General features: G+C 52.0%; 2 protein-coding genes across 2 annotated transcripts in view; both read right to left on the minus strand.

Annotated features, from left to right (window-relative positions):
• Positions 1-1,181: 1,181 nt before the first annotated feature.
• On the minus strand, positions 1,182-2,567 carry LOC100900618 (5'-nucleotidase domain-containing protein 3-like). Its single transcript, XM_003739066.1, has one exon. It carries the CDS (start codon positions 2,565-2,567, stop codon positions 1,182-1,184), a length of 1,386 nt encoding a protein of 461 aa, XP_003739114.1.
• Positions 2,568-4,918: 2,351 nt separating this feature from the next.
• The window catches only part of LOC100899349 (homeobox protein Meis1), a 32,979-nt gene continuing 16,366 nt past the window's right edge, over positions 4,919-21,531 (minus strand). The window contains exons 5-9 of the mRNA XM_029113194.1: positions 20,145-20,289; positions 14,210-14,251; positions 9,924-10,066; positions 9,692-9,768; positions 4,919-5,392 (exon numbers count right to left, since the gene is read on the minus strand). Of these exons, the coding sequence (XP_028969027.1) occupies positions 5,101-5,392; positions 9,692-9,768; positions 9,924-10,066; positions 14,210-14,251; positions 20,145-20,289 (699 nt within the window). The 3' untranslated portion in view covers positions 4,919-5,100. The remainder of the gene's footprint in view (positions 5,393-9,691; positions 9,769-9,923; positions 10,067-14,209; positions 14,252-20,144; positions 20,290-21,531) is intronic.

Here is a 21,531-nt window from a genome sequence, read left to right on the forward strand (position 1 = left end):
CGCGAGGTTCGTTGTGGCGAGATTTGCCTGTATTCAAACGAAACATGATGCACTTCCTTCATAAACTTTTCCGTTGAGCTGAGGCAACGAACCTAGCGCAATAGGGCGCCCCAGGCGAATGGTGAGCAGTAGCCAAGGTCGCCCACCTGGTCGGGCCACTTTAGGACGGGGATGGGGCCTGATCTTCGGAATGAGGTTGAGGCTTCGACTGGGCATTCATCGATCGACGATGGTCGATGGTGAGATACTGGACCGAGTTCCAAGGAGAGCGATCCATCGGGAGTTTCTGGGGAGGGCAAGATTCTGAAGACATACGAAAAATCGGGTAATGATCTCGGGAGGTCCCTAGAGCAGTTGCGATACGCACTCTAGCTTTAACCCACTTCAAGAGTAGCATTGATCACCAACTCTACTCTTGGTAAATCACTCATTTATTAATACATGAGGGTGGAAAGGTACAGAGAGCACAGGTAAATATCACCTTGGAATAAGGCGCTTCGAGAGCATCCAACGAATACTATGCTCTACGAGAGGGACACTTCCTTGCCTCATAGGCTACATCGGATTTGTCAGCTTGAGCAGCTTCTCGCCCGATCGCCTCTGAGGGTCGCCGAAACCTGTCACCTGAAGCTTCGACAGCGATGGAAATATTTGATGGACGGAGCGAATATCAGCGAGGCGACACATGGGAGTTCCCCACGGGGATCTCTCCGATTGGGTTGTACAAGAATTCCCGAATTGCAATCCTTCTCAGCCTGTCAGGGCTTTCGATGAGTAGAGCCGAGCAAGCTTCTGAATCCGCGAGTTGTTGCCAGGCGCACCATGAGTAAAGCCAAACGGCTTATGTTAGAGGTATGGATCTCTCGCTACGGTCAATCGCAACCCGATGACAGGGAGATTCGCGGAAAAGTCGCCGCAAGCGATTCTCTCCAACTCCTACAAACTATTCGTGTTCGTGAGCGAAGCGAAAGAATTCACGCTGACTCCTCGCTGAAGCGGGTACATACGAAATTTGAAATCAGAACCTCGCGGGGTAACTCCTTTAAGAGTTCACGAACCGACTTTTATTCCATCGAACTCATTCACATGAGCGGGTGGAGCGGTGGTCAGACTCCAGGCGGGCCTTTCAACGAGTCAGTGCAAACCCAAGTTTCTAGCGATGAGGGGCTCATCCAGAAAGGTCAATTCTGTGATGACATGTATAATTCATGAGGGAGCAAGCCTCTTCTGGGGTAGTAAACATGCCTCAACGAGTAGTTCATGAGGTTTGTCACGTGACTCGTGTAGATATCTGAATAACGGAATAAGCGTCGCGAGAAATAAGTAGGATTGTGATGCGTCCGGAACACGGATCCGAAATTCGGGTTGAATAAACTCTTCGACTTCTTACGGAGCGCATCGCGCTCCATGAGCAGCTGTTCGACGTCGCCTTTGCGACTGTCATCGTCTTGCGTCTGTTCGATAAGGTATTGCAGAGTTTGCATCGAGCCTACCGTCTGACGATAGTCGTCGGAATTGGATATCTTAATTTCGTGCGCAAGCTCACATAGGATTGCCCCTGTTCTCCAACCGTAGTTCAGCGTGAGATCAGCAAGGTCGTTGTAGATCTGATCCCCGAAATAGAGGACTGAGTGCCCGACCCAGCCGGTCATCTTTTGGAGCTGGTCGACGGTTCCTTCGACGTAGACTTTTCCTTTCTCCAAGGACGTCACGTGCTCCCAGAGTTGGCTCTTAGTCTCTTTGTCGTAAATTCGGAACGGTCGCAGATGTTCGGTGAAGAATTTCGGTTTTCGGGCCTGGACGATGACTACATCGAAGAACTGTTGCCAATCAGCGCCCAGCATGTAACGCATCCCCACGTCCAGAAATTTGAAAGGGCTGTTCGTCACGATGAACATCCCCTTACCGTTAGCTTTGAGTCTTTGCAGAAAACCTTCGAGCTGGGAGTATTTTTCCAGATAAGTACCGATGTTCGAATCGTTGAGTGTGTTGTGAATGATAGGATGGATGGAAGCCACGGCATTCTGTACATCGTAGAACAAGATCTCGGGATTGAAAGGTACGTTGTTCTTGATGAAGTACTCGGTCACGTTCGAGATGAGGCATATTTCCGGAACAGAGAACAGGTCGTTCAATTGTTTCGTTCGACTGCTTTCGCCGCCTGGCCGAATCATGTTCTGAGGGATGTAGCAACCGTTGTAAACTCTCTCTACGTCCTCGCGTTTCATCGGGGTCAAGCCTCTGTACACCGATTCGAACTGGATTTGATGGAAAAGATCGATTTTCATCAGAATACCCTCCTTGATATCATAGTGGAGGCCACGGATAGCGAAACCCGGCTGGTATTCCAATTCACCGATCGCCTTGGGGTATTTGAATTTGTTGATCAGCCAATCGCGACCCAAGTCGTAGATCAGATAATGAAACTCTACGGTATATACCGCGAGAGTGTAGTCGTAATCAAAGCCGTAAACTTCGATCTCGTTGAGATCCAACTCGCTGTTCGCGAAGACTCCATGTGGATCCACTTGAACAGCGCGCGGAGTCGTTCCACGTTGGAGCTTCATCAACTTCTCCAGGACACTTGCTGAATTATCCGAATCCCTTCCATCGGAGAGCCGCCGGCGGACAGTTGAAAACGAGAGCCGCCGTAACGCGTTCCGGAACATTGTACGACTTGTTTATCAACAAGGTTTCCGAATCGATGAGAGACTTCTGCGTTCCGAATGTTCTCCGGTCTACGCATAGTGTCCGGAATGTCGAGAGCGGTGCCACCGTCGCTGTAGTTAGCGTCTCCGATGTTGATTCGGGCATGTCTCGAGTGCCTATATTTAGTATCACTTTGGATTTGAATGGCGACCTTCACGGGAAAAGGAAAAGGAATCGGAGAGCGATGGAAACCTACACCAATCGAGGTCGATTGTCAAACCCAGGGAAAAAGAGCGCTGCGCCGGTCCGGGCTGATATGTATTCAAACGAGTGATTGAATTAAAGACTTTCCTCCTTCCGTGTTTCGTTTTTGAGGGTCCGATAGTCCGAGAGAAAATACGATTGTTCCTTACTTTAATGTGATTTATAATAATTTATTACCTATATCATAGTTTTTGTTACAGTATACTCAGAATGTACAATCATTATCTCTCCAAGAGGAGTCGTCAGATCTTTCGCTCTGTCGACGTTCCGTTTCAATGAGGGTTTCCCTCGGAATAATTTTCAGTCTAGGAAACTCCGTTCCAGATCGGATCGACCGCCAAATTCGCCTAAAACTCATCGATCGTAACTGATCGTCTTCACTCAGCTTTCTAGCGGCGTTCTTAGATTAACTGCGACATCATCCTGCATTTCTTTGTTGCTTCAATATAGTCATAATCAGAAATCCTACCTAAACGAGCCGACCCCGTCAGGTTTACAGTCTTCATGTATTGCACTGGGCACCGTGGTTCGCGGGTTCGCGTCACGCACCCTCTGACGAGGAAGTTCTTGCTTTCTGTCAACTCTGAACCCTCTGCTCTTATGTAATCCTTGTCCCTCTTCGCGGTTCGGTTTGTATGTCCTTAAATTCTTGTTTGGGTTTTTCCTACCACAACAGCGGCTTCAGCACTTATTGTGTGCTCTGTCTTAGCCTAGAGGTTTGTCTCCCAAGTGTCAACACAAAAAAGAAGTTCCAAAACAGCTTGTTCTACATCTTGACTCTCTGATCGCCCTCGTCATTGTTCTCGTGATCTTCTCTCTATAAGTGTTGCTGTATAATATACCGTATGGAGGATATAGTATGAACATCAGCTCCGCATCTCGCTCCGCGTGCGCAGGATCCGTTTCCACCACGGATCTGAGTTCGTCGACAGACGAATAATTCTCTTTCGCTCTGTTTGCTCATCGGAGATGAGACTCTTCTAAAGATTTCCTTCTTAGAAAGTGATGAAGTATTCACCGTCGAGAAAACTCCCGGCGGAAAAGAGGATGCCTTTTCCGTGGCTCCACCAGACAGGTTTCCAATATCCAAACTAGATCATCAGAGGATCGATAAAGCGTTCGATTCTCCGGCACGGATGGAAATCGACGATGATGACGACACCGCACAGCTGCGTGCGCTCGTTGTTGATGCTGTTGTTGTTGCCTCTGCTGCTGTACTTCGTTGTTGTTGTTTGCTGTCGCATATCGCTCGACAATGCCGCTCAGTTGATGGTTGCTTGGGATGCCACGCCCTTTCCTCTCGTGCATCAGCGTTTTTTTTGTCAACTACTACCTAACTAAGCTCGATCCCAGCCAGTGCTGACCAGTCTCAACCCGACGCACGTCATCCAGTGGCCATTTCAGGAATGACTCCTAGTTGTATCACAATGTGTAAATCTTCCGCCACGGCGCCTAATCCCGCCTCGATTCGGCACGACGAATCGAATCGTTCCATAGTTTCGCCCCGAGTCGACCGCTCGGAGTTTCTGCGGAGTTTCCTTCGTCAGTTGACCAAGGCTCGCTATCTAGCACTTCTTGTGGACTGTGCGGTTTGGGAAAGTTTTTCGCACGAGGCATCAGAAGCTGCAGTTTGCAGATGGCGGCCCCAAAGGCTTGCGGGAGCTGCGGTTGTTGTTGAGTCGATTACCGTCTCTGGTAACTACCAACATCGATGGTTGCCGTGTAGATTGAGATGGGGTTGCCAACAAAGGGTAAGAGTGAGAAGGGTGGATGGGTGTTTTGCCGGTCGGAGAAGGGGATGGAAAGAGGGAGAGAACGCGAACGACTTTCGTCCTTCGCTGGTCGATTGTAGAAAGATTGAGTTTTTTCCTCTCGCCTTGATCTCCTCGCTAGCGATAGTAATAGCGGTCATAGTAGTTGGAGTGGTAGCTGTTGTTGTTTTTGTTGTTGGTGATGATGATGATGATGTAATAGTAATAGTAGTTGTAGTAGTAGCAGTAGTAGTAGTAGTGTCTGTAGTAGTTGTAGCATAGGTGATGATGGTAAGGGTATGGGCGGGTAGGGTTCTAGTGCTTCCTCGGGTCCGTCGGGTGGGTTGTTGGTTGGTTGGTTGGTTTGTTGGGTAGAAGAGCTCTAGTCCATCTCCTCCTTTGCTAGTACGGAGCCAGTGGATGCGTTGGTGGCAGCCTAGTTGGCGTGAATGTCCATTATGTGCTGTGCGGAGGCGTCGTAGGGCGATGGCGCACTGCCGGCGAGACCGGGATGCATCATCATGGCGGCTGCCGTTGCTGCGGGGTGCGGGTGTCCGGGCAGAAGCATCTGGTGAGAGTGGACGGGAGAGCGCAATTGCGACATGGCATGCGCCGACGGAGGATAACTGCCTGGAGGCATTGTCATGCCTCCCATGCCTTCCTGGTGGCCGGCGCGGTTCGACTGATCAATCATAGGCTGTACGATGCGACGTCGGGCATTGATGAACCTGTAATAGGATCCTGGCTTAGTCACTTTCGCTCGAACCATTCATTCGGCTTAGGAGGAAATAGTGGATCAACGGGACAATGAATAGCTTTGAATTTTCTTTTTGAGAATTCCCGGCGGGGAAAACAAATAGTCATTCATCGGCGCCATCGATCGGAACGACGCCAAAGGTATCAGCTATCAGCGCGCGGTTTATCCGCTGATCCTTGTTATTGCTCATTTCCGATCCAGTTCCCTGTCTCTGCCCACGACTGAGCGGGACGCGCCGTCAACGAATGAAAACAGGACGAGATCATCCTACGGCATGTCTCCGAGTAATTCGAGTTCCTCATAGAGATCCCTCGAGCAGTCGCGGTGTAAGCCGCATTCTGAGCGTTGTTTGTACACATCAATCACACGAATGGACATTATGAGTCACCTTGGGGAGGGGAGACGATGCCCACGACTCTAGTGGCGATCATTTCGCCGGATAGGAATGTTATCCTTGGCTCTGTATCCTGTAATGGATCCGATGCCCTGCATGGATCATTGGCTAAGGATGGATCGCATCGCTCTTGCCCCACGACAGAGCCTCGGTGCCATTGATGTGCTGCAGGAGTCGAGGATCTTCGCAATCCGCGCATGGGTCCCCCAATGGTCGCGGGTTACACCACGAAAACAAGGGATGCCTCCCGCGAAGCGAGCCTTCGCGTTTTCGTCATTAGACATCGCGTGTGGGTCAATTAGACGAGAGTAAATTCTCGACTCGAGCTCGTTAGCTACTGAGGCAAACTATCCGGTCGCGAATAGCAGTCGTCAACAAGAATCCAGAAGCCGGTGCTGTCATAAAATGTCGTAAAAACAACTTCTATCCACTTCACACCAGACGTGACAGTCGGATCATAAACTAAGAACACACGGACACACAAACTCTAAACATACACCCGAGAACTGTGATACAACGACAGCACACAGAATAACGAATTCCACTCGGAGAAGTCTGGGCGATCCCCGGATTCTATTCCCTCTTCCATTCTTTCCCGAGAAGTCTCGATGAGGCCTCGAAATGTTTACGCTACCGACTACACACATATCTGGCTATCCGAGAAGCGATAATTTTGAAAAGGCTTCTGTTCGCTGTTTCTTTTTTCGTTCCCTCGCACAGGATCTGCTCGTGGTTCGAGAAGAGAAAAAGCGGAGAAGAGCTTTTCGTGCGGCTCCCTCGGCGGACTTCGGCGGTAGTTCTGTACGAAGCCCCCATCTGCAAGACGGGAGTCGCATATGAAGCGTCCACCTGCTGTCGGACAGCCTTGGAGGCTTTTCAGAGTTCTGTTTCGGAGCAACCCGAGCGCGCGGAGCAGCTCACGCACCGCCGGCCGCCCCGAACGAATCTATCTATACATTAAGGGTCGAAGATAGAAGTAGTGCATTACTCGGAGCGACGAACCCCCGGGCGGTGTTTGTGGATGCCACTGATCCATATATATGGCTCCCTTGGGTCGTCCCCCACTCGCTGCTTCTATTGTCAGTTGGCTTGCAGCTGGGCGCTGGAGATTTATTCGCTGGATTCTGCGCGGCTAAATACCGAAAATACGCAAGAGGCGACCGGCGGCCCGTCAATCAGCCGGCGGGCCACGCTCGGACTCCATAGGCGTCCTCTCGATGTGACAGCCGAGAAACCTGACAACAATACCAACTCGGCCGGAAACTATTCAGGGAGCGTGTGAGGCCCTAAGCGATACCCTTCGGCCGAAACGAAGGCGCTCTTGGATTTGTTCCGATTCGAGGCACATTCGTGCAGCCTCGCGAGTCTGCATGTCATCTCGATGAGGAGTGTGTTCGGGACGTTGCCCCGAGAGCTGGAAATTCTCGAGAAAAGTTGGAAGGTGACACCGCACAAGGCCTCCCGTAATTTCCCTGACCAGAGTAGATTTTCCCGCATCAAGCGACACGGGATGCAGGAAACCGCGCGCCGGGCCCATCTACTCGACGTCTGTCCCTGTGAAAACTTGACTGGTAGCGCCTCGACCTGCTCGGCTCAGGATCGCTCGGGATTCGGCCTGCTCAGCCCCCGCTGGTGTCAAGACTGTTTAACTTAATGCACCCGCGAAAGTGGGGTATCGTGCTATGATACGAAACGACAGCGAAAAGGCATTAGTCCCGTCCATGGAAGGGTTACAAGCGAGTCCTGCTCTGCTGCTTGGATCGCTTGGTTTGATAGCAGATGTCTACTCTGGTCAGGGAATTCTTGGCCCTAAAATAGGGAGTCAGAGGAACGAAGAGAGAGTGAGAGCCAACCACCGAGTCCACGCCCTAAAATCCCTCCTTCAGTAAATCCTCGACGACTTCACCTGCTAGCCGTGAGTCATCTTCGAGATTATTGACTCTTAATCTACTCCTTCCCGTGGGGTTTCATAGCACTGTCGAAGATTCGCATACTCGGAGGGGGAATTTCCAGGACGACTGCAGCTTTTGCTCTCGAGCTGGCTCCAAAAGTATCTACTGATTTCTTTTCCCCATCCCCACACCGAATCGGCCGCGGATAGAATTCGAGCCGTGAACGACGCGTGGTTCGGAATTCATTTTCAAACACAGCCGCCCGGTCGCATACGGCAAGCCCGTTAGATCTTGGTCAAGAATCGAAAGCGAATTTAGCGCGAGAAACCCCGCAAACACAATGCGGGAGTGAGTAGAGAGTGCTGAGAAATTCGAAAGAAAATCCAGAGGAGCTCAAAACTTCCCGCTGGTTTCCAAACACAGGTGCAGGCCGGGCGTCTGCCGATGGATCACAATGACAATTCACAGTGTGCTTCCTCTCTCGGTTTTTCTCTCACTCGCTCGCGCGCTTGGCTTCATGGCCCGCGCGGCTCCTGCACTCGACGAAACGCCGACTTCGGAGAGCCTAAGCCTCGAGCAAACAAAGGGGCACTCACCGGAGTGGGTGGGAAATGCCATTATAGAGTATAATAGAAGCCGTAATGTATTCAAGATATGATTGGATTGCTTCGAACTGGCTCCTTCGACTGCGACTCAAACCCACTCAGGCATCGTCGAGCGAGAGACAACGAAAGATAACTCGATTTCGAAATCCAAATGACCATGGGCGCAAGACCGGGCGATATGATGAGGGTTCCCCTCCCGCGTCGACCCTTCCGACTTGCGCCACCCGAAGCTTTGCCTTCGTTCGGCGGATCGGTGTCCTGGTTCGGTTCCATACGGGATGTCCCTGTCACTAAAACACGAGTGAGGAGCTTGACGTCGACCGAGAACACGATACGGAGCCGTCAAATAATTGAACAAAGTTCCTCCGACGGTCGCGCGACAACGGCGGACACGGGACGAGCCGTGGTTACATTTTTTCCGGTGAATTTAGCCTATTTTCGGCGGCCCGAAAGCCCACGGCTCTATCCAGCTGAGGCTGTCAATCAAAACACGCTGTCGCGCAGTTTTACGCGATTGCCATGGACCGTTGCCGCGGCCAAAATCGAATTTCGCATCCGCTTCGCATTCTGATCGGGCCCGAAAGCATTTTCGTGCCTGTCGTGTTTTCCTTGCCCAGCAGGAAAATAGTGAGGTGAATTTGAAGTTCCTTAAAAATCGATAGTCGAACGGGAAGGATAATCATCGAAATAGAAATTAGTATCCCATTAGCAGATTTCCACAAGCCGAGAGGTTCGGCTCTCAGAGACAAGAGCGGAAATCGGGTGGGTTGGAGGAGCGAGGGCAGCTGCCAACAGCTGCTGGTGACTGGTCGCAGTTTAGTCAAAGTGTTCGAGACGGTCTTTTGGTCGATCGGTCGGGCAGTCCACCGAGGAGGCAAACGGGCAGGCGGGCGGGCGTGTGTCTCTCTACCTGCGTCAGATGTTCAGGATAGGCTAAGCGACAAAGAATGTATCAAATAAACTCCCGCAGCTGTCGCATCCTCGAAGATTAAACTCAAGCTCGACACACGTTATTGCTTCCCGTGCCGCCCCGGCTGCGATGAGATCTCCGTCAGTGTCATCTCTCGGTGTCCCGACGACCAACGCGACGCCGAAATCTAGTCAACAACCGCTGTCGCCATGAGCCCCGAGATCAACGACGAGAACTAGTACGAGCGACACTTGGATTTGTGAGGTTATTTCGTCGTTTGTCTGGCGATATTGATTCGAGCCAAAACAATAAGCATCCCGAGAGAAAAATCCCGAAGTCCACACGGACCGAGTAAATCCCCAACATGGGATACGATCGTCCGGGAAGGGAGCTGCCAAAAAAATAACAACAGCCGGACACGAAGCGTATTTCAGTTCGGAAATCGATTTGATAGTCAGCGAATACTCACCAGTTGTTCACTTGCAGAATCGTTAGTCCTGTATCCTGCGCGAGTTGCTTTTTCTGGTCCTCACTAGGGTAGGGGTGCTGGAAGCAGAAGAGAGAAATTCGAGTCCTCCCGATTTGGATTCTACGAGGAAGGGGCATAGGTACCTGTACGATTCTATCCTCGATTGAGTCCTCATTTCGTTCCGCTTACAGTAGGCTTCGATTGATTGGTGTTTTTCTTAATGAATACTCACGGTTAGATGCTGGAATAGCCAAGCACGCATGATGTTGGTGGCCACCTTGGGGAAGATACCTCTTTTCTTTTGCCGCCGCTTGCCGCTCCTGTCCTCCTCATCTTCTTCTCCCGTTCCATCACCGCTTCCGATAGATGCGTCTCCTGCGAACGAAGAATTATTTCTCAGCAACGCTGACTCCTTTTATTCCAATGCCGGATCTCGCGATCATTCCCACCGGACGAGTCCCAAGCCGGAATGTCCCAAAAATCCCTCCAGGCTCCGGACATGAGTCCGATAGATACATTGAGAGCGGGCAGGCTCTCAACCAGCATATGCCGATTTGACGAGTCGCACCGCTGTTCATCCAAATTACAGACTCGGTCGGGCCGACAGGACTCCCATGAACTGGGCTTCGTTAAACTCTCGACGAGGCAGGGGTTTTAGCGGGAGTCGAGCCCATCCTAGTCTGTTATGCCCTGACTGACTAAAGGTAGTGTTTTCCTCTCCACTCTAGTACGAGCAGCGGCGACAATCGACTGACTGAGTGTTTGATTGACAAGTCGAGCAGCAGCAGCATCGCAGCGCTTGAGCTCGAGTTGGCTGTCAGAGCTCGGCCTATGGTTCTCCTCTTTTGGTGCTGCTCATTCTCACTCTCTCACTTTCTCGATGTATGTTGCCTGTCGATTTGTGTCTGGCTGTGTCTAAGGTTAAACCGAAGCTCTCTCTCTTTCGTTCAGTTCGGCCGTCGTTCTTTTCGTGGGCTCCCTTGTTGCCTCTTCCGCTTCTTCAAGTTGAGAGGCTCTGTTGAGGCTGCTCATCGCCATCTCCTGGCGGGAGCGTTCTCGAAGATTCTTATGTTGTTTTTTCTGTTCAACGTTTCGTCGTAGTCCGACTCGTTATACTCGTTTGTTTTTCGGCACTGTCCACTTCTCAGTCACCTCCGAGATACTCCTTCCCCCCCCCCTTCTAATGCGGCATTGCTGGAGGTGAGGTTCCCTGTGGTGACGTTCCCTCCGGCGCAAAGTGAGCGAGAAAGTCAAGCAACCGCTCGAGGGAACGAGCGAGGAACCGAATACCCTCGCGCTGTCCGTTAAGCCGGGTCTATCCGAGCAGTGGGGAGAAGAACTGCTTTAATATTTAGTGTGTGTCTGAGTTTGTGGCAGCATATTTGATCCAGTGGTGGCATCGCAAACTTTCCCCGTGGGGACTCCGCGTATTTTCTCAATCCGCGAGACGCGAACGGATTGGCGAGCAGCCCGAACCACCGAGCCGTCGGGTAGCAACCTCTGGTCCTCACGGATCGGTGGCATGCCGTCCGGACATCCTCAGACGTACCGAGAGCCGGCGAACCAACCATCGAATATGGGGATCGACTCCAGCTGATGCTCAGACTGCTGCAGCAGCTAAAAGACGCGTTGTTGCTGCTTCTCGGACGACCATAGGGTCGGTAGTAAGTCAGGCAACAAACCAAGCGCTCGAGCGAGCGAACGAGCGCTAGACAGGCTAGGCAGCAGCTCCCGTCTCGTGGTGCTTGCTGGCATCGGCGGCAGCAACGATGGCGTTGGCATGAAGAGAGCCTCTTGCTGCCTGCCTGTTCGGTTCTTATAGTTGCCTGGCTGGCTCGTTCACTCAGGCTCTCTTGCCGGTATAATGGCGATGTTGCCAACAATAAAGTGCGTAAGAGTTACTTGCCGGCTCTCAGCAGGAGTCACCGCTGCCGCTACCGCCGCCGCCGCTGCTGCTGCCAACAGTGCTGCCGCTACAGCCTGATAAACCTTGGCTAGCTGGCTGAATGACGGTCCGACTGGCGGCGGCAGCGGCAGAGTAGCCCTTCCGAGACTAACTCTGTTCATGTCGTTTTTTATGCGGTCTAGATACCTCTGTGGCCGTCCCACAGGTATCCTCCGCGATTCCTTCTGCGTATATGGGACATCCTGTTAGAATTGAAATATCGACGCGATGACGTGGAAACTCTCATCGTCGTTTAATGAATCGATTCTTTAGTGCGTCGTACCGTCAATTTTCTCCGGACGGGAAGTAGGCAATTTAGATATTTTCCCGCTAGTGCTCGCGAGCCAATGTGAAAGCTCATGCAGATTCGTACCTGTCCCATGGACTGGAAGTCGCACGATATGTTGCCGATGGTTTTTCTCTTCGACTCCCAAAGAATAACATTCGTCGTGTGACTACAGAATCGCAAGCCATGTCTCGGACAAGTGACGCTCGGAGCCGCGACGACGTCATGTCCTCTCGTGTTGTTGCTTGTTCCGTTTAATTATTTTCTTGATTTTCTGCTTCTCTTCGCTGGAGCTGCTGCTCGTCATGATGATGACGCTGCGCTGCCACTGGACGCGACGTTCAAGAAAATTACACAGCGGACAGAGAACGCGGAAAGAGTAATATCAGCCAGCTTGGAGCAAGCCAAACACCGGAGAAAGCTGGTCAGGGTACAGAGATGAAGCGAGCGGGAAAATTTGGAGCAACAACCGTCGTTCTCGAGGCGGGAAGGATGAGACCGGATGGCCTACGGACGAGCTTCTTCTCGATCGAGGGATCACCCCAGAGCAACAAGCCGTGAGCCGCAACGACTTCTAAACTTCCCCGTGTATGAACAGCGCGGAATAATGGACGACCGAATTCGGTCTCGGGCGAGTCCCTTCAGACTTGTGGAAGCGTCAATTCTTGAGGCCGAAGTAGGGAAAAAGCCTTCTCCGAGCATCAGATTCGGATACAGGAGTCCGCTCGCATCTCAATAGGGGAGGTGAGACCGAACGTAGGCGTAGGCTCTCGCCTACGGAGCCCGGGAGCCGTTCATCACGTTTTCCGTCTCGTGTGAAATGAAGGCTAAACAACCCGTGGCACAGTACCGAAATGATGCCGGTCGAATGTAATTCTCGCTGTGGTATGCATCCCTTTCCAAGCGAAGGATCATGGTCGAGGCGTGCTTGCGGTGGTCAGGATCCCGAATCGAGATTGTGTTTCTACGCTGACATCGACCATGGGGCGGACAGGGCCAGGCTCGCAATCTAATCGAGCTTTCGGCCTTTTGCTCGCCCATACGCCAGTCACTCGGCGGGACAAGCCGCCCCGGACCCGCCGCTCGTACCTCATTACTTGGACAGACACCCCATGGAAATATTTTAATTACAATAACTCTCCGTTGCCCCTCCTCCCTCTGTTTCATCCTCTCCCTTCACCTCCCCCCAATCCCTTATGAAGCTCTCGGTGGCTCCTTTTCCGAGCTTCTCGCTCTCTCTTACTCCCGGTGCCTACCCCTCCCACCCCCAGAGCCGCCGCGGTCTACCATGTCTCGAACACCCGACCGCCTCCCTGGCTTCGTGTAACTCTCAGAGGGGGGAGAAAGACGACGTTCGGGACGATGGAAAAGCAGGGCTGCTGGGGAGGGGGCGGCAGACGACGACGATTATGCCTGACGTCATCCCACCACCACCAACATCGGCAGCAGCGGCCATAACAACAACCAATAAGGGAGCATAAAAACAGATCAATACGCTCGTCGGGCTGAGCCGTCAGAGGGCGCTAGAGAGACCACCGCCCTGCGCGAGCTTTTCAGACTTGGCAACAAGAGTCCGTTTACCCCCAGCAGCACGCTCGAGCAACAACAACAACGACGACGAATCCAACGACAAAGGCTTGACGTTCACAAGTCGCACGCGAGCACGCAGCGTTGCGTGAGACGGTCGTCATTAGGCTCTAATGCTGTCAAATCGTCTGGAGAGCGCTCTCCCTGCCCGGATCTCCTCCCGAGGAGATCGGAGGACTTGCAATCGCATTTTTTTCCAGCTTTTCCTGCCATGACAGCGGACAACCGTTTGGATAGTCCGACAAGATGGCTCGATGCCGGGCGAACGAGACGGCAGGAGTCGCTCCCTTGTCTTGCCTAGGCCGAGCGCACGTGAGTGGCCAATCCATCTTTGTCAAGATACAGACGCTCGGAGGGTCTACCCCAACTCTGAATCGAAGATCCAGTCGGTCGTTCGGGAGAAAAACCCCATCCGAATGACTGGCGGCAGAAGCAACTAACAAAGGATACCGAACGGGAGAAAGTGTTCGCAAGCTTAACCGGACGAGGGCGATCCGAAATTGAGAGAAAAGAACAAACCACACGGATTCAAGTCTAATTCGGATTTAGAGGAATCCGTCATCGAATCCGAACATCGCAATCTCGTGGATCAGCAACCATCAATCGCGGGGAAACTCCCGGACTTTCCTCTTTCAGACGGAAAACAGCGGGAATGATCTTGTTGGAGGGGAATTTTCTGAGAACTTTTTCGAAAACTCACCGGTACTTAGGGGTGACTTGTAACCGTAGGACAAACATTCACCTGCAACAGAAGGGGAAACCGTTGGAAACGATTCAGAGACGCCAACCAGAGAGGTGGTGAGCATCGAGTTTTCATCTAGGTAATTATTTTTTCGTTCCGTCAGAAGCTGGTCTCCTCTGGAGAAATCGGTAGCGACACCCTGAACAATGTTGACGTTAGCAGCGAGCGATGTCGACACGGAAAGAATTTTATCAAAGGAATTCGCCCTAATCTGACCAAGAGACGAGTGAGCGCTCAAGTCCGACGAGCCTGTTTCGAGGAATGAGTAGATCGTAAACGCTTGATTTGGTACCCATACTTTTTACAGTGAGCTAAGTGTTTCCCTGTCTTCGGACCGAATCACGAATGGATGCTGGAGTCGATGCGGTCGCCGATATTCGAGTCGTAATCGAGAACACGCGGGGATTTACCCAAGGATTAGGCGAAACTCGAGAATAGAGCCTTCCCTCGGCCGGTTACGACGGATTCACCGCAAGTGGTCGATCGGACGGGCTCGACATAACACCACACGTCGGTTTTCGGAGAGACTGTCTTTTCTCCGTGCAATGTCCCGACAATTGTCCCGAGTCTTCTCTCCGGTCCTGTTCTCAGAGACAGAAGTTTTGTTTCCGACAATCACGTGATTGATCGGAGCATCGCATCCTTGTGAACTCACTGGGACCTCGCGCAGGATCCCCAGACAAGGCTATGCAGCGATGGACCGTCAGCTTATCGAATTCCTAAAAGAATGCATTTCAATTGGCTGGACGCAGAGAATCAGAGCTGAGGAAAAATGCCTCTGCCAGCAGCGAACTTCGTCTCTGATAACAAGCTCATTTGACCGGCTAGCCGATGCCTCGTCGGACACACCGACCGATGAACAGACGAACGCATCTAATGGACAGACAAACTAAGGCAAAGCCGAAGATTGCTTCCGATAAGGTCGAAGGTCACGGGGGTCGCCAGTTAGAAAAAGTCCTCCCAGATAGCCCGTATGGGGTCCTCCACGTAGTCGAACCGCCAGACAGTTGGGCAAGGAACAACACGAACGTAACAACGCCACCAGCAACAACATGCTCTTTGATGAACGCCTAAAATATTCCTCGATTCGTGCGTCACTCCGATGTCGAATCAAGTCGATGATGAGGGCGGTCAAGACGACAGCTGGCTGTTTCAGCCCGTCGACTGACTATATGAACGTTCGAATGGGGGTCGAAGTTATGCAAGAACGAAGCCGAAGCGCGGCTCCGAAGCAGAACAGGTAGGCTCTTTCTGTCCATGCTCCGCGGGAAGACAACTGATCCAGTTGAACTTGTCGTATCGGTCTCCTACAGACGAAAACACGACACCGAGAGTGGGGAGTCGATTCGAACTTGTCAATTCACTCCTTGGTGTGGATTACGAAGCATTTTCGCTGACAACCCCTCGACCGTTGATTTGCTACTCAAGGATTTGATTCGCATGTGTCGAGTCCTCGCTGATTGCTCTTCAGACCGCGGCGAAGCAAAATACTCACGACATATGTATGTACACATTTGAGAATTCCCCCGAGCCGGAATTCCGAGAAATCCCGGAAGATGCGCAAGAGTTTCGACTCCTCCTCGAGTCGGCCCCTGGCAGGACCTGAGAAAAAGCTCGAGGAGATGAGCGATAAACGGGAAATAAACTGGGCGACAAAACGGGCGACAAACAGATTGGGCCTCACCCCCGAGAGAAAAAACGACAGCCGCCTCGAACATGTCATTATGCTCTTTGGGATGGGGACTCAACCCTGCTATCATCACCGGGTTAACCAGGGTTAAGCAGGTATCGGATCGTCGGGTTTCGACTATGTAGCAATCTACAGCGCTCATCTATCATTCTGGTCTCGAATTCGATGACCGTGATGGTTGACACCACGCCGCCGCGCTCTTCCGGATCCGTTCTCGAAGGCGCCCGAAGTGCCTTGAGCGTGACTTCAATTATTTTCTGATCTGTTAAATCGCAGATCGGGAAGGATATCGAAATCAGATATTTCCCCTAGAGATTCACGAAAATCCGGTGCACAGAATTATATGAAGCCAGAGGTACAGGTGGGCATCATATATCATGTGTCGGTCGGTGTCGTCTGATCGGAAGAGATAGACCGAATTGTACAGGAAAAGGAAAAATATTGATGACATCAACCTCCTCGTACGGAGCCGTTCCGAGGAAGGCGGCTGCAGCAGCAGCTGCAAGCAGCTAGGTTGACTGCCGCCATAAATAAAGTGAGTGCCTGAGGCTTCAGGAAACGGGTCCTTTCTTCCTCTGTGGCGGCCCGCTCGGCTGACTGCTGGCTCCCTTTTGATAGAGTTGGCTTGACATCCATTTAAGCTTCCTCTTCTCAACCACCAGACCATACGATCCTCAACGTCATACTCTTTCAAGCTCCACCATCGTATCGCTTCGTTCGACCTCTGGCTCCGTCTTGACTACCGGGTCCTGGATCTCGAATGAGACTTCGTGATGGAAAATCGTTCATTGAAATAGATCGAATGAAGCTCCAATCGACATACGCTCGACTTCGCATGGATCCACATGCAACGAAACATATCGAATGAGTTTTCGTACCGGGCGCAATACCAATCGTGGACTGGCGAGCGAAAGGCAATACCGGACTCGATGAAGCGTGTTCAACCCATCGGAGAACCGGCAAGAAGTACGTCGCTCGGAGACGACTCAAACAAAGAATCAAGCGACATCCATGGGAGTCTCCTGCAGCGGTGTTCGGAGCACCCCTTAGCCCCATATGCAGCATATTGATGTATGCCTGCGACTTGGCCACAATATGCGACACAATATAGGGTTTTCGCGCCCCATAGCTCGCCGCATCGTTCTACTTGGATCGTTGGACGCACACAACATGAGCCGCCCCATGGTGGGAGATGCAGCCGTGCTACGCCTGGTTGCATGGCGTATCTGCAGGCTGTCGCTGTTCGCTTCTCAACTAACACTTCTTATCATTATGGCTTTTTGCTTGGCTGCCGTAGATCACCGTACACGACAGCGGACGCCGCTGCGTAAACCACGAAAATCAAGAACTCCTTAACGAGCTGACTGTCAACAACTAGCCAGGAGCTCTGCTCGATCAATCAGGAGGATCAGTGGAATGATCGGCAAGAAGAAAATATTCTGGATGAGAATCTCCGGCTCCAAATCATCGGGAGCGAGGTAGTCAGGAATTCGTCGTAAGCCAGAGAGGAAATTTCATAGCCGACTCGAAATTCCAGAGGCGTTTCGAAATTTCATAGTGGAGTTGAAATTCCATAGCGGAGTTGGAATTTCATAGCGGAGTTGAAATTCATCGAACAGCGAACGGAGAAAAAATGTCCGAATAGGATGAAGACGTCGATTTTTTTTTCTTTTCATGAAGACGACCACCCGACCGAGCAACGAGAGATCCGCGACGGCTGTTGTTGCGTTTGTGCGACAAAAGCATCTAGGTATTCGGGTCGGTCGGAGACAGCGGGCAGGTGACGATCTCTCTGCGGGATACGGTCATGATCCTGTTGAGAAGCCAGTTCGAGAAACGAATTCGAATGCTCACTTTTCCTAGAAAGCATTCATCGCCACCGCCTGCGCTTGCAGGAGCACAGAAGGCTCGAGAATCCCGACGACGACGGCGGCGGCAATGGCTGAAGAAATCACGCAGAAGTGTCGCGAGCCTTGGGGACCGTAAACGGAATTGATCAACTTTCGATTCGAACTCTTAAGCGTCGTGATCCTAGCAGATCATTTCGAGAGCAGACTCCGAACAATGGTCGCGAGGCGTGAACTTTGCATAACGGCGTTCGATCCGGGCGGTGCTTTTCTAGAATTCAGGCAGGGAAAAAAGACGGCCATCGAGAGCCGCAGACGAGCGCTTGGTTCACGTTTCGCATTTATCCAGACAGGTACTGCGAGAGCGAGAATGTCACCGTCGTCGTCGAGTGAGCCAACTTGCTCTGGCGATCCGAAAGCAAGCGAACACAAGGGAGGGCATGCAGCCACACGAAACGAACGAACAAACGAACGAACGATCGGAAGAACGAACTGGAGAAAGAAAGCAGCAGCCGCAGCGGCGGCAGAAGACGACGACGGGACCCCTACTGGGCTCTCACACAAGGGTGGCAACATTCTTCTATTCAATCCCATGCCATTCTATTCTAACTCTGGAACGAGCTCTCGAAGCCATTTTAAAACTTAACACCCCGTCCACCGCGCGCTGCTTCTGTGGCCTCGCTCCGTTCTTCGGTCGATTATTGCATGCCGAAGTCCGACCCGGTCACTGAGAGTCCTGTTTGCGGAGTTCGGAGTCTTCAATACGCAGCTGCCGAAAGAGCTCATCCCTCGGTTTGTTTCAGCCGTGGGACTTTCGTCTATGCCGAGTGTTGTTCATTCGAGAGACCCTACCCCTTTCGTTTCGGGCTTCTCCGTTTACAGCAGTCGTTCGATTTAATACGGAATCGCCAGCCGGCTCGTAACACCTAATTACGAACTCCTGTTCGGCATTGAAGACCATCGATTCTGGCTTCGCCTCGAGGCGCTTTCGATTGGACTTCTAATTTCTGCTCCACATCAAAGCTGCATTGACGTGGCCCGTCAAGGATTCGCGAAAACTTCAAAATTAAATCTCTAAACGACCCACGGCCCCCGTCATGATTCCGTCGAAGACTCAACTGCGGACATTGCCGTCAATACCCATCGGCACGAGCGATTCTCGTGTGCCAAGACATTCACGCATTGTTTCAACCGAGTTTTCGTAGCGAGCGATCCCCGATTGTCGTTCACCGCGAAGCCTCATTGCATGGACTAGTTCAACACAGAGGCTTTGTCGGATGATTCCCTCGACCGACTGATTGGCACGAGTTAAGCCGAAGGATAAGCGTTGTATCCTTTTGCATTCCTTCATCTTTCGTTCTCCTGTTCTTTTGACTGCTTGTCCTGTTGGCTGCTCGACTCACAACATGCTTGCCTCCCGCTCCCCTTACCCCGCCTGCCTCCGAAGCTGACTGTAGCCGGAGCTGGTGGGTCGCTTCGCTTGTGGACAGGTTTTACCAGGATTAGTCGGATAAGCCGATACAGCTCAACTCGAAGCGGCTGTTGGTGTTATTATTGTTATTACTACGGCCACCACTGCAGCTGCTACCGGGGCGGGAGCTGTTGCCGCCACCTGCGGCCTACCAGTCGAGCTGGATATCGACTAGCTGACTGTCAGATGAGCAACCAGTCTCTCTAATTAACACCGCGCCAGATTCTGGACGACTGAGTTCTCGACGAAGATATTTCTCATTGATTGAATGACGTCGTAATCGAAGAGAGTTCGAATCGATGAGTTCGCAAATTCTCCTCTCAGTTCAGGGCCTCCAGACGATCACAGCGTGAGCGATCCGAAAAGCCAAAAATTCGAAATAGGCAAACTGCAACAAGCGAAGGCGATCGACGCTCGCCCAAAAACGTCGACCGTGTTTCGGGATCAGGGAAAAAACGCATCGCAGCGTTGGGCGGCGGATCGACGTCACAGAACTGTATCCACAAGAAGTGTTGTAGTCCGTCACTTGGCCGGTAAATCTGGCAGCTCGAAGCAGACTCTGAACGGATCGATACGGTCTCTTGAAGATTCAACTAGCCGTCGAATACCACCACACCGCTCGGCTACAAAAAGGACCTCAAACAAAAACGGCGCTGTTACAGTCAGCAGGTCCGAGACGGCTGAAACCCGGACTGTGTTCCATCGAGTGCGGCAGCACGCTCGGAAAATTGACGCGATGGAGGGGACCGAAAGTGGAAACCTATTCCTACTTCTCAATTCGCCTTCAAAAAGGATGATGAACCCCGGGATTTTAGGCGAGGGAAAACGTCTCTCGACATCCATGTTCAAGCTTCGAAAAAAAAGCTCCTCAGTTATAAGACTTACCGGCGTCAGAGTTGTTATCTGCGGAGTGCTGCGAGCCGGGCTGCGGAGCCATGATAGGTCCTGGTGTGCCTGCAGCCGATCCCGACGGAGAACGAACGTCGTCTCCTGTCGAGCAATACGAACCGATTGATTGCGAGGGTGGACGCTGGAAAGAAAAAATATATTCCTCAGACTGATCCTCATGAATCTCCTTTACGAGAAGGAATCCTCGTCCTTGGGGTTCGAAATGGTCAGGCCTCCGAATTTGTAGACCGGCTCTGTCGCATTCAGCTAGCTGGCAAGCTTGCCAAGAACCTCGAAGGAACAAGTGGCCAGCTATGCATTCTGTCAGTCCGACGGTCGACTGCCTAGCCACCTTGATGAGAAGTCGAAAATGATGATGCGCTAAAAAATGTGGCTGCCAATCTAAGGCATGGAGCAGCTCAACTTGGAATGAGGCAGCAGCGCAACCCAGCGTTTTTTCAGGTAAATTGCTGAATCCGCCTCGTCGATCACATCATTCGGATCTATTCCTCATAGAACTCAGAGATCCGAACTCCGACTCGAACTCGGTTATCGGTAGGCAGGCCGGCTAAGCGACCGATTTCGTAAGCTCAGGGAAGCGAGAATTCCAAGCCAAAATATTCGGTAAACGAAGGCCAGCTCTATTTCAGAGGTCTCGGGCACGCCTCGCTCGGACCTCGGGCACGATGGCTGTGTGAGCCCTGGGCACGCTGTCCGACGGTTTGACCCGCGCATCGAACGGCGGCGGTGGCTTCGTTTGCGGGCTTGCTATCCTCCCATCGGTGCGTCCGTCTGGTTGGCTGCTTTAGCTTGGTGCTCTCATCTATTTCAGTTTGAGTGACGGACGGACGGTCGGTCGGTGTGTCCGTCCGTCGCTTGCTTGGCCGGTTAGTCTGTTGGTCGGTCGCTCGGCTTCTTGCTTGGTCGGTTCGTCCGTCGGTCGGTTCGACCGCCGCTCTACGAGCGCGGGTTATAATTTGAAACGTCAAATGTGACAGCGCACGTCAAAAGAAACCCACCAACACGCTAGTCGGTTGGTCGGCCGGTCGGTCGGTCGGTCGACCAGCGACCGAGTCAAGCAAGCCAGCGGATGACGACGCCCCACGCGGTGACCGGGTAGTCGCGCAAGAAAGCAAGCGACTGAGGAAGCAAGGCACCAGACGGGCAAGTGCACTTCGATAGACTACGTTGATGCTGAATTCAGCGGTCGCTGGTTCACTCACATCAACGAACGGTAAAAAAGAGAATTCTTTATTTTCTGCTGCCTATTTTCTTGCTTGCGGCGGCGAAGAACGAAAGTTTCCGATTCAGTCAGAGCGTCTGACACATCCGAACAGGGAAGTCACTCTTCGAAACACAAAACAATCAAGGCGTGCAAGCACCG

Source organism: Galendromus occidentalis, unplaced genomic scaffold, assembly GCF_000255335.2.
Source record: "Galendromus occidentalis unplaced genomic scaffold, Mocc_1.1 scf7180000076383, whole genome shotgun sequence".
Taxonomy (NCBI): Eukaryota; Metazoa; Arthropoda; class Arachnida; order Mesostigmata; family Phytoseiidae; genus Galendromus; species Galendromus occidentalis.